At 40.5% G+C, this 13,924-nt stretch overlaps 1 protein-coding gene across 1 annotated transcript in view; it reads right to left on the minus strand.

Annotated features, from left to right (window-relative positions):
- IL13RA1 (interleukin 13 receptor subunit alpha 1) overlaps positions 1-13,924 on the minus strand; it is a 58,358-nt gene that overhangs the window by 30,265 nt on the left and 14,169 nt on the right. Inside the window, exons 5-6 of the mRNA XM_033113950.1 lie at positions 3,382-3,569; positions 415-566 (exon numbers count right to left, since the gene is read on the minus strand). Coding sequence (XP_032969841.1) covers positions 415-566; positions 3,382-3,569 — 340 coding nt within the window. The remainder of the gene's footprint in view (positions 1-414; positions 567-3,381; positions 3,570-13,924) is intronic.

Raw genomic sequence — 13,924 nt, forward strand, 5'->3', positions numbered from 1 at the left:
ACTGCCCTGCCTAATATTCCCTCAAGCTCTCCCCTCACTCTACTATATCACCCCGTTTCATTTTCTTCACATCCATTTTCTGAAATTAGCTTACTCATTTACATACTTATCTTCTAGTAGGTAAGCTCCATGGAAAAACAAATTTTTTTTTGTCAGGTGTCATGTGCCTGGCACATGGCAGACACATAGTAAAAATTTGTTGAGCAAATGAATTAATGTATAGCTTGAATCTTGCAGTCATTACTACCACAAACCCTCAAATGTTCCACCACCCTATTTCAGACAGGACATTTCATTATCATCATGTGAAAAATCTAAGAGCTAAATTTCATGGATATTTCAATTTATTATACCGTAAGAAATTCAAGTGAAAGAAAAATATCAAATAAAAACAATGATTTAAAAAAAACTTACGGATAAAATATAATGTGTCTCAGTTTGGCTGTTATTGAATTCTACTTCATAAGATAAGCATCTGCTATAAAAATTCTGTGGATTCTTCCCTAGTACGTATAAGTCACCATGTTGAAAGAAGAGATTTTTAATATGTGGAGGATCAGGTTGCACTGAAAGATAGAAATAGAAGAATACAAATTAGCTTCCAGAGTTTATATTGGAGAGATACATACATGGGCAGAGATAACGAAGGTCATAAATTTAAATCAAAATAGGGCTGATACTTCTAATGGCTTTACATGACCAGACATACAGTTCTCGATTTCTGATTCGCCACAATTAATGTAGGAAGCTTCTTTTAAACTGCCTAGAAAAGTGCATCTAAGGAACATCTCTGGGTTTCTGGCAAATGACATGAATTCTGACCTGCATCTGGTTAGAACATGGCTGGGGCATAATCAGGACATCCAGTTGCAACACAGAGAATAAAGAAAAGAAATGCTTGGGTCCAGATGTGCCTCCACCTGATGGGTAATGAGGGGCACCAGGTACAGGGGTTTTCCCCAACTATCACTCATTTGTGCCAATCAAAAACTACAATTAAAATATTAGTTTACTCTCTGTCACATGCTACAACATGGATGAACCTCAAGGACATCCATGTCCTTGTGAAATAAGCCCATCACAAAAGGACAAGTACTATATGATTCCACTCATGTGAGGCATCTAAAGTAGTCAAAATCAAAGAAACAGAAAGAAGGAGGATGGTTATCAAGAGCTGTGGGAGGGGTGGGGGAAATTAGTGTTTTAGGTTTTACAAGATGAAAAAAAGTTGTAGAGATCTGCTGCACAACAATATGAATGTACTTTATTGAACAGTACACTTGAAAATTTTTAAGACGGTAAGTTTAATGTTATGTGACTCTAACTACAATTTAAAGTAAAAAAAAATTAGCTTAGCCAATTTAGTTTTGGAGGAGTCAACTATGCTTAAGACTGCACAACAGAAGAGAACAGATAATTAACAGAAAACAACTTGAAGATGTCATCTTCTAGCTGAGAAGGATCTCCCTTAATGTCACCACTAATCTCTGGGAAGAAAAGTAGCAAAATGAGCTTTAAAAATTCTATGGAGGACAACCTGCCAAGCAAGGGAGAAGACAGAGATGGGCTTTGCTTCAGATTATCCTACTTGGCAAGTTACTGTGGCCTCACTTCCTTGGCCTACAAACCAAGCTGCCTTTGGTCCACTCTTAGAATTCACTTCCATGACCATCTGAAGGGGCGGTAAATCTGACAGTGCTCTGCCCACAGACTTGGGAGCCTCTGTTAATTCATGATTATTTGCCTATAAATTTTCTGTATACCACTTAGCCAGAATCTGAGTTCCCATTGGGGTATTATAACAGATAAATAAACATGATGCTTATAGTAGTCTGCTTTAGAGATTTACAAACACTTTTATACACCTCACATTATTTGGACCTTACTACAGCTGACCCTTGAACAAAACGGGTTAGGGGAGCCAACTTCCTGTGCAGTTGAAAATCCACATATAACTTTTTTTTTTTTAAAGATTTTATTGGGGAAGGGGAACAGGACTTTATTGGGGAACAGTGTGCACTTCCAGGACTTTTTTCCAAATCAAGTTGTTGTTCTTTCAATCTTAGTTGTGGCGGGTGCGGTTCAGTTTCAAGTTGTCCTTTCAATCTTAGTTGTGGAGGACACAGCTGAGCTCCAGGTACAGTTGCCGTTGCTAGTTGCAGGCGCAGCCCACCAACCCTTGTGGGAGTTGAACCGGCAACCTTGTGGTTGAGAGCCCACTGGGCCATGTGGGAATCGAACCGGCAGCCTTCGGAGTTAGGAGCACGGAGCTCCAACCACCTGAGCCACCGGGCTGGCCCCCCACATATAACTTTTGATTCCTCCAAAACTCAACTACTGTGTTTCCCCGAAAATAAGACCGGGTCTTATATTAATTTTTGCTCCAAAAGACGCATTAGGGTTCATGTTCAGGGGATGTCATCCTGAAAAATCATGCAAGGGCTTATTTTCAGGTTAGGTCTTATTTGCGGGGAAACACGGTAGTCTACTGTTGACCAGAAGTCTTCCTGATAACATAAATAGTCGACTAATGGATATTCTGCATATGTACTTTATATTATATTCTTACAATAAAGTCAGCCAGAGAAAGAAAATGTTATTAAGAAAATTATAAGGAAGAGAAAATACATTTATAGTACTAAATGGATTCACTGAAAAAAATCCATGTATATAAATGGACCCACACAGTTCCAACTCATGTTCAAGGGTCAACTGCACAATCCTTTGAGGTTAAGGACTATGTACCCCGTTTTATAGGTAAGGAAACACTTTAAAAGAATTTATATGCCTTTTCCAAAATGAAGAAGCTAAGACCTAAAACAGATATTTTGTTTTCAAGTGGAGGGCTCTTTCTAATAGCTAACAGTTGGCTGCACTGGTTGTTCTGATTGATCAGTGCCTGGGCACCCAGAATGGCAGGTAGTTTGAGTATCACCCCCGATCACTCCACCGCCAGTCTAAGCTTTTTTAAACTAAGAAGTAGATTATTCAGGAGCTATATTTGATCATATTTATTCTGCAGCATCAACCTGTCAAATATTGTAAGTAAAAGAGAGTAGATCTTAAGAGTCAGAGAGCCTGGGTTCACATCTTGGTTCTAAAACTAACTGCTTGCTTTCAGTCTCAGTGTACTCATAAGTAAATAAGGAGAAAGCATGTGGCACGTGCTCAATAAATATAGAATTCCCAAGCTTGCTTATTTAAAAAGGATCAAAGAAATATAAACACAGCCGTTTGTGTGTGTGTGTGTGTGTGTGTGTGTGTGTGTGTGTTTTCTGGAAAGATCTTAAAACCAAAATCATCATTTTTTATTATTTGTGTTGATTGCTCAAAAGACATAATACTTTTATCCAACTGTCATAGAGGACTGCCCAAACTTACCATGAGAAGTTAAAGGCACTATATTGAAGGATGGTCTAATTTTTCCTGCATTATCCTTGACCATTACTTGGACACTGTGTTGGTCGAAACTGGAATCCTTCAACTTAGTCAGAGCAAAGGAACAACCAATGTGTTGACCTGCTGTATAGATGTCTTCACATTGAAGAATTTTTCCCAGGCTGCTGTGCCTACAAGATAAAACAAGACAATCTTCTGCATTATTTTTAACAAGGCATTCAAGAAACAAAGGCAGAGGTTTGTTTTTAACGACTGAAGATGTCCATGAAAAGCAGTATTTGCAATATGGTAAGATAGCTTTTCCTAAACCCGATTTTATGTGGCACCATTTCATACTCTAGGTAGAAATGAATGTTCCTTTTTGATGAACATTGGTACTTTCAATAGCTATGGAAACTATAGGGATCCTGACTCTTTTTCCTCTTCTGTACAGAAGATGTTATGAGGCCAGGATGAGAAATTTTGCACTTCTTGAAAATGCCCCATCTGCTGAAGTCCATGGTTCTCCTCTGGTCTCTCTGTCTGCTCCTTCCTTGCTTTCTTGTCTTGTCCCTCTCCTTTCTCCTCTTCTCAGAGGGCTCCCACTCAGTCCTCAGCCCTCTGCACATTCCTCTCTATTTCTAACTCCCTCATCTGTTCACCCCCAGCTTATCACTTCCATCTCTCGACTAGAATTTCTATGCTGGGGATTCCTAATCCTGATCTCTCACCTTGGATCCAGTCCCAGATTTCTAAGTGCTCCATCTGAGTGTTCCACTCTTGCCTCCAAAACATCCAAAACATATGTCCCCTCTCCCCTGACAAACTGCCTTTTCTTCTAACCTTCCAATTTCCATCAGTTACAGCTCATTTTTTCTGGGCTCCTCGATTAGAGCTTTTGAAATCACCTTTCCTCCCTCCTTTCCCTACATTCTAGTAACAAATTCTGTTATTTCTTCCTTTGCAAAGCTTGTTGCATTCTCTCCTATAATATTCCCATTGCCCTCACCCTGTTTCATGTCCTAATCACTTCAGGCTTCATATCTTCTCCAGATTGACCTCTTGGACCTTCATTATTAGTTCCCTCCAATCACTGCCAGATCAGTATTCCAGAACACACTGGCTTTCTAAGTGTCTTACTTCACCGTGTGGCTTTAAATGTGTTCCATAACCAGTACTACTGGTATCTTATTTCCTGTTTCGAAAACCTCTACACATACCTTTCCCCAGTGATCACTGACACCTAGCACAGTGCAGACAGATAGCATGTGCTCATTACACTTTTTTCTAGGCTATCAAAGGACTCTGTTTTGTAATAACTGGCAGAAGACACAGAGTCAAGCCTTACATCATCAACCACAATGGGAGCTGTGCAAAAGTTCTGCAGAAAAGGGAAACGATTTAAAAAATGAACTAAGAGTAAAGAGTCCCAAACCCTTGACCTGTTACCTCACAATCATCTGTAGTCATTTAAAATGCAGATTCCTCAAACCTTCTCCCAGAGGATCCTACTTAGAAGGCTTTGCCCAGGGCCTAGGAATCATCATTTTGACAGCAATTCTCCAGGGGATTCTGTTACAAATCAGGTTTTATAAAACTCAGATCTACTTCCATGAATACAGTCAGCCTATCTTTGAAAAAGGAGCAAAGGCCATATAAGGGAGCAAAGACAGTCTTCAAAAAATGGTGCTGGAACAACTGGACATCCACATGGAAAAAAAAAGAATCTAGTCACAGATCTTACACTCATCACAAAACTAAACTCACAAAGGATCACAGACTTAAATGTAAAATGCAAAACTATAGAACTCCTAGGAGATAACATAGGAGAAAACCTAGATGAACTTGGGTAGAATAATGACTTTTTAGCTATGACACCAAAGGTATGATTTATAAAAGAAATAATTAATAAGCTAGGCTTCATTAAAATTAAAAACTTCTGCTCTGCAAAAGACAATATGAAAAGAATAAGAAAACAAGACACAGGCTGCAAGAAAATATTTGTAAAAGATACATCTGATAAAGGACTGTTATCCAAAATATACAAAGAACACTTACAATTCAACAATAAGAAAACAAACAACCCAAATAAAACATGGGCCAAAGGCCGTCACAGACTCCTCACCAAAGATACACAGAAGGTAAATAAACATATGAAAAGATGTTCCACATCATATGTCATCAGGAAAATGTAAATGAAAACAACCATGAGATACCAGTACACACCTATTAGATTGGCTAAAATCCGGACCTCTGACAACACCAAATGCTGGCGAGGATGTGGAGCAGCAGGAACTCTCATTCACTGCTGCTGGGGATGCAAAATGCTACCACCACTTTGGAAGACAGTTTGGTGGTTTCTTACAAAACCGAACATACTCTCACCATATGATCCAGCAATCCCACTCCTTGATACTTACCTAAAGGAGTGAAAACTTATGTCCACACAAAAACCTGCATACGAATGTTTATAGCACCTTTATTCATCCATTGCCAGAGCTTGGAAGCAACCAAGATGTCCTTCAGTAGGTGAATAGATAAATAAACTGTGGTACATTGAGACAGTGGAATATTATTCAGCACTAATTAAAAATGAGCTGTCAAGCCATTAAAAGACATGGAGGAAACTTAAATGCATATTCTTAAGTGAAAAAAGCCAATCTGCGAAGGCTACATGCTGTATGATTCCAACTATATGACATTTTAGTAAAGGTAAAAATATAGGAAAAAAATCAGTGATTGCCAGAGGTTGGAGTGGAGGAGAGATGAATAGGCAAAGCACAGAGGATTTTTAGGGCAGTGAAAATACTCTGCATGATACTATAATCATGTATACATGTCATTATACATGTGTGCAAACCCACAGAATGTGCAACAGCAAGATTGAACCCTAAGGTACACTATGGACTTTGGGTGACTATGATGCACCAATGCAGGTTCATCCTCGGTAACAAATGTGCCCTCTGGTGAGTGATGCTGATAATGGAGAGGCTATGTGTGTGTGGGGGGGCGCAGATATATATATATATATATATATATATGGGAAATCTCTGTGCCTTCCTCTCCATTTTGTTGTAAACCCAAAACTGCTCTTAAAAGGTCTTAAAAAGAGAGAAGAAAAATTTAGATCCAATATATTTAATCCTTCAAAGGCTGTGCAAAGAAATGCTTCATATAGAAAATGCTCTTGTCCCTTTAAAAAAAAAAGTACACAAACTTTTCTTCCTAGTTGTAGGCCCTACTGGTTCGTGAATGACAATAGTCTTTTAAAAAGTAAGTTACTACCCTGGCTAGTTTTTAGATCACACAAGCCTGGAATGTTTTCCATCCACAGCCAGAAACAGAAACTGAAGACACTCGTGACATTTCTGTTACATAACTAAAGAAAACTATGTAGAAAATTAATTTTTGTTTCAAATGAAAAGCACTCCTCTACTGAGCAATCTTTGAGATTCCGTTTTCATTTTTGTACCCTATTTCACATATTGTCACGGACCCCATACATAAAATTAAAAAGAAAAAAATTGTTGTAATTTAGAAAAAATAAGAAAAGGGAAAAATATTGATTTTGAATAGATGATTTTTTGGGGACTTTTTGTGAAAGATTGGATGATGACCTATGACAGAATGCATTAAGGTGCTTCCTGTTAAAATTTACACACTGAAATCCTCCACAGACTCACCCTGCAGACATGAGGGAATGGACAAATGAAAGGCTGTTTCCTAAACTCTGAAGATGATTAATGTGGCAAGAAATTCCCTAAAATTCATTGGCATGGCTAGTCTGTAGCTATTAAGGTCAGGCTTCTTCAATGCCAGACTGTCCCTGCAGAGCCACAGGTCGCTGCCCTGGGGCTTCAAAATGACCCTCCACTTTTTGATTGGGGATTAGGGAAATAGTCTGGCAGTTTGACATGGTTTAAACTGGTACCGAATTCAATTCTGAGTGCCTGGTAATGAGCCAAATGTGTCCCTTTCTTTTGCGTTTTTGACTGGAAAGAATCTCTAGGGGAGAGCAGAGGAGCAGGAAGTATGGGCTAGGTACTAGTCCTGTGAGGTGGGGGAAGAGACCAGCAATGTATACTGGCTAATCTGCAAGGGAATGGGGATGAATAATCAAAAACAATATAGCTTACTCTATCCATGTTAGGGGTAAGGCACAGTTCCAAATACTTTCCATACAATAGCAGCCCTCACAACAGCCTTAAGAAGTAGTACTATTATTACTATACCCATTTTACAGATTACAAAAATGAGTCTCAGAGGGAAGGCACTTACTCCAAATCACACTTGCTAGTAAGAAAGAGAGCCAGGATTTGAACCCAGGCAGTGTGCCTCCAGAAAATAAAAAGCTATGGGATGGTGAGGACAGAAGATATAGAATCTATATTACACTGTCCAACAGAATTTTCTGGGATTATGGAAGTGTTCGGTATCTGTGCTAACACAGGAGCCACCAGCCATCTGCAAAATAGGCTAATAAGACTGAGCAACTGAAGCTTTAATTTGCTTTAATTTAAATTCAAATGTAAATAGTCACATGTGGCTAGTGGCTCCTGTATTGGACAGCACAAGTCTACACTACAGCAAGAGCCCGCGCTGATGACCAACTCCGGGAATATATATGACAAGAAATACGATCCCTGCCCCCGAGGGTGCCAGCGAACTGCCCCTCTCTTGGGATGGCTTCTAGAACCACCTCCAGTAATGGTAGACTGTGCCTTGCACAATGGTGTCAACTGAGGGCTGAAAGGCAGCCCAAGCACCTTCTGCTGTCAGCTTTGGCAAGACACTGCATCAGCCCAGAGCAAGAGGAATACTTCAACCCAGAGGAAGAAGAATGCTGTTTTGAATTGGTTGGTCCAGTGTTTTGTAATTTATTCACCCAGGAGGGTGATCATTTTGCACTTTGCTCTAAGACTTGGATTGTGCTAATATATGCGCGAACACACTTCCCCATTTTTGTGTTACAAGAACTCCAATGACTAGGCCACCATCTACCGCTATTGTCACCCCGATTCCTATCCCACACAATTGGCCATGGAATAAGACACAGTTTTAAGATTTCTTCCCTTCCTTTCCCTGCCCCCTCTATAGACACAGACTCTTTAAAGGCTTTGCCTGTGATTTTACCAGTAACAACTCCAGGGAAAGCAAGAGGAGTTAGCAGCATAACAAACACAGGGATGTTACCAATTTTAAGAACCCCTTCAAAGCCTGTAGTAACAGCTCTCTCCAGAGTTCACTGCAACATCATCAGAGCCAAGCTACTCCTTTTAAGGCTTTTCTGGCCCCTTCACTAACAATTCTTTGGGGAGTCAGATCAACCCAATCCTCCTCTCTTTTTATTTCTGAAGTATAATTCTCCTGAGTTGTTTATCCCTCCTCAGTCCTCACCCCAGTCCCAAATGTTCTCTAGCTTTGGATCTTACCAAACATTCAAGATTTATTTATGGAGCACCCACCACGTGTCAGACACTGGGGAAAACAAGACACAGACCCTGTTCTCAAGGGAGACCACAGTCTGGGGAGGCTACCACTAAGCAAACAGGAAATGACAACACAATGTGCTGAGTACTAAGTCACGGGAAAGTGCACGGTACCATGGGACACGATGATGATGGGGGCACATATCTAAACTTGAGAGGTCAAGGAAGGCTTTCTGGAGAGGAAGTGATATCTGAGCTAAGATAAGGACAAATAAGAGGCATCCAGGTGAGAGGGCAAGACATAGGCCGCAAAGGGACACAAATGCTTCCACTGTTCAGTTTGAATTCCATTATTCTGTTTGAGTGTTTGAAGAGTCAGACTGAGGAACTGAAAGCAGTGTGGGCTGGACAGTAAGGTGTAAGAAGGGTGGGGTGCACGGAGAGAGATGAGACTGAGGCTAGAGACTGACAGAAGCCAGGTCATAAAGGGCTTTGTCTGTCATACTGAAGATTTGGACACTGAAGGGTTTTAAGGACAGATGAAACAACAGGTAACACAAGTGGGCAGTGAAACTACAAAACCTCAAAGGACAATTCTTCATATCAGAAAAACCCCTCCAGACTCAACCACACAATCTCAATGCCACCTGGCTTCACCTGCAAGGCTTCTCAACTTTGCCAGAAATACCCTGTGGAACAGGGAAGGAGAGTGAATGCAAACCCCCAGGTAACTCTGGAGGTTTTCCTTCAAAAATTCATGTGATTTTTGCATTTTTTAAAAATAATTTTTTATTTTTCAATTACAGTTGACATACAATATTCTATTCGTTTCAGGTGCAAAATATAGTGATTAAACATTTATATGACTTGCAAGGTGATCACCCCGATAAATCTAGTACCCATCTGACACCACACATACTCATTACCATATTATTGACTATATTCCCTAATGCTTTACATTGCATGCCCATGACTATGTTTTAACTACCAATTTGTACTTAATCCTTTCCCCCTTTACCACCCATCCCACAACCCCCCCTCCAATCTGGCAACCATCAAAATGTTCTCTATTTTGTTTGTTCATTTACTTTGTTCTTTAGATTCCACATATAAGTGAAATTATATGGCATTTGTCTTTCTCTGACTTACTCCACTCAGTCCAGTACCCTCTAGGTCCATCCATGTTCTTGCAAATGACAGATTTCATTCTTTATGACGTAGTACTATTCCATTGCATATATGTACCACCTCTTCTTCATCCATTCATCCATTTGTGGACACCCAGGTTGCCTCCATATCTTGGCTATTATAATAATGCTGCAATGAAAATACAATGCACATGTCCCTTCAAAGTAGTGCTTTGGGTTTCTTTGCATAAATACCCAGAAGTGGGATTACTGGGTCCTTCTTTGTCTCTTGCTATAGCCTTTGTTTTAAAGTTCATTTTGTCGGTACAAGTGCTGCCCCAGTTTTTGTTTTGTTTTGTTTTTTCCATTTTCAGGGAGTATCTTTTTCCATCCCTTTACTTTCAGTCTGTGTGTATCTTTTGATCTGAAGTGAGTCTCTTGTAGGCAGCATATGTAAGGGTCTTGTTTTCTTATCCATTCAGCCACCCTATGTCTTTTGATTGGAACATTTATCCATTTACATTTAAAGTAATTATTGATATGTAGTTATTGCCATTTTATTATTCATATTTTTTATCTTTTTTTCTTCCTCTTCTTAAAGAAGTCTCTTTAACATTTCTTGTAATACTGGTTTGGTTATAATGAACTCCTTTACCTTTTCCTTGTCTGGAAAACTCCTTAGACTCGAAATGATAGGTTTTCCTGGGTAGAGTAATCTTGGTTGTAGGTCTTGCTTTTCATCACTTTGAATATTTTGTGCCAGTGTCTTCTGGTCTGCAAAGTTTCTGTTGAGAAATCAGCTGACAGTCTTATGGGGGATCCCTTGTAGGTAACTAACTGCTTTTCTCTTGCTACTTTTAAGAATCTCTTTGTCTTTAACCTTTTGATTAGGATGTATCTTGGCTTCTTTGGTTTCATCTTGTTTGGGACTCTGTTCGTTTCCTGGGCTTGTACGTCTATTTCCTTCACCAGGTTAGGGTAGTTTTCCATCATTATTTTTTCAAATAGGTTTTCAATTCCTTGCTGTATCTCTTCTCCTTCTGGTACCCCTATAATGCAAGTGTTGGTACACTTGACGTTGTCCCAGAGGCCTCTTAAACTATCCTTTTTTGGATTCTTTTTTGTTTCTTTTTGCTGTTCTGATTGGGTGTTTTCTGCTACCTTATCTTCTAAATTGCTGATTCGATCCTCTGCTTCATCTAATCTACTATTGATTCCCTCTAATGTATTCTTCGTTTCAGTTATTGTATTCTTGATTTCTGATTGGTTCCTTTTTACATCTTCTATCTCTTTGTTGAAGTTCTCCCTGAGATCACTGAGCATCTTTATAACCTGTATTTTGAACTCTGCATCTGGTAGATTGCTTGTCTTCATTTTGTTTAGTTCTTTTTCTGGAGCTTTGTTCTGTTCCTTCATTTGGGACATGTTTCTTTGTCTCCCATTTTGGCTGCCTCCCTGTGTTTGTTTCTATGTATTAGGTAGGGCTACTATGTCTCCTGTTCTTAGTACAGTGGTCTTATGTAGCAGGTGAACTATGGACCTAGTAGTGCAGTCTCCCCAGTCACCTAAGCTGGGTGCTCCAGGTGTGTCCCTTTTATGGGATGTGTATGCCTTCCCATTGTAGTTGAGCCTTGGTTGCTGTTTGCACATCAATGGGAGGGATTGACCCTCATCTGATTGGTTGTGAGGACTGGCTGTGACTACAGAGGAGGAGCTGTTGTGCAGGGGCTAACTCTACAGAGCATGGTTCACTTTACTGGGGCTCTGGTACCTGCCAAGTCTGCCCTTTGGGTGTGTCATTTGTGGAGGTGGTTGGGTGGTGCTCTGGTGTGATCTGAAGCGGGCCACCAGGTGTGTTGGTCCTGGGGCCTCTTGTGAGGGGCTCTACTGCTCGCCAAGGTCAGCTGCTGCCTGTGCCTTGCTCTGGGTCACTTGGTATGAGCTACAGTGTGATCTGCCAATGGTCGCCACTTGTGCTGGGCTTGGTGGTACTTGGAAGAAGCTTAATGCAAACCGAGACCAACTGCCACTAGTGCTAGGCGTGGGGCTGCTTAGCAAGAGGTACAGGGCATGCTGAGGCCAGATGCTGCTTGTTTGCGGTTTGTGAATCTTTCAGACGTTTTAAGAAAGTCTGAAGCATGAGCCAAGACAGGCCATTTGTATGGAAAAGCCACTACAAGTGGCTTGGGTGGGTCCGCAAGTTGGGTGGGATGGGGTACCAGGGTGGGGCAAATGGTGTCAGCTAGGCTGATGTAGACTCTGCACTCTGGGTGGCAGGGAGGGCTCAACAAAGGTATAATGGCTTCTGCCATCACTTCTGTCTGGGAAAAAGCTGTCCTTCCAGCCCTCGTCCTGAAGCTAGACAATTCAGTTTGTCCCCATGTGTCCCTGGCATCCTTTGAGCTGCTGCCCCAGTGCTGGAGCTCTGAGCAAGTGAGTATGTCATTGAGTAAATTCATGTGCAGGCCCTTTAAGAGGAGCTCCTGGGAGTGCAGCCATCCTCCATCTTACTCAGCCCCAATCTCTGCTGGTTTTCACAGCCAGAAGTTATGGGGACTTCTCTTCCCAGCACTGGAGCCATGGGCTGGGGAGTCTGATGTGGGGCTGGGACACCTCGCTCCTAATTTTTAATCACCACATATGTGTGTGGCACCAGTCTGTTCTGTGTCTCCGCCACTCCTACCAGTCTCCACATGGATTCTTCTGTATGTCCTTAGTTGTAGGAATTCGGTTCAGGTAGACTTCAGGTGATTCTCAATAAAGGGTGTTTTATAGTTTAGTTGAAAGTTTGATGTGGTCATGACAAGAGGCAAGTACAGCATTTACCTACTCTGCCATCTTGAGCAGAACCCTAACTTTTGCATACAATTCATGATGTAGCCATGAGTGCTTTAATATGCCAAAAATATTTTTCAAGTCATTGGGCAAAATGGACACTCCAGGATGAAAATCCATGTTTATCTTATAGCTTCACTAGTCCTGGACACGGTCTTTCACACTCCATTCTCTCAGAAGTGGTTTGAAAGAATGACAGAAAGGAGGACAAGGCTCTGTGGAGAGCAGATTGCCAACACTAGATTTCCCACCCTGACATCACACTGACTAAATATCCCCATTCCTCGGAATGCTCCTCCTCAAACGCCAGCCTCTTAGAAACCCTCCATCTATGCTGCTCACCCTTTCATCAAAACCTCCCCTTGCTACTACCCCAAGCTCCACACTAGCTACTCACAAGAGTTTTTCTATACCTCACGAGAGTTTGTCTAGACCTCTGCCACTGCCTTCATCACACATTTGTCCTTTTATATATATAAGTAATTGTGTTGGGCACTGTCTCCCCCTCTACATTTTAAGCTTTAGGAGCAAAGAGACATGTTTCTTATCTCAGCTGCCTATTGAGTGGTTTACCCACAATATGTGCTAATTAAATTTTTATTGAATTGATTAACCTGGTCCTTTCTTCCTTGTTCTGTTGCTAATAATTCTAGGCTCTAAAGGAAAGGGAATGATTAAAGATTAAGTTAGAAATTTAACAAATTTTGCAGTTATAGTCAAAAATGGCACATATAAGTTATTTTGTGGGGAGCTAAATTACTTTTTAACCCTGGACATGACAATAATTTTCCTTTTTTAAGGTAGGCACCAGTGACTCATACATAGCTGGTGGGGATGTAAAATGGTATAGCCACACTGGACAACAGTTTGTCATAAAACTAAATATGCAATTAGCATATGATCCAGCAACTGCAGTCTTAGGCATTATTCCAGAGAAATGAAAAATTATGTTTACATAAAAACCTGAATGCGAATATTTACATCAGCTCCATTCATAATAGCAAAAAATAGGAAATCGAGATATCCTTCAATAAATGAATGGTTAAACAAAGTAGTACATCCATGTCATGGAATACTACCCAACAATAAAAAGGAGTAAACTGTTGATATATACAACAACTTAGATGGATCTCAAGGGTATCATGCAGTTAAAAA

Source organism: Rhinolophus ferrumequinum, chromosome X (assembly GCF_004115265.2).
Source record: "Rhinolophus ferrumequinum isolate MPI-CBG mRhiFer1 chromosome X, mRhiFer1_v1.p, whole genome shotgun sequence".
Lineage (NCBI taxonomy): Eukaryota > Metazoa > Chordata > Mammalia > Chiroptera > Rhinolophidae > Rhinolophus > Rhinolophus ferrumequinum.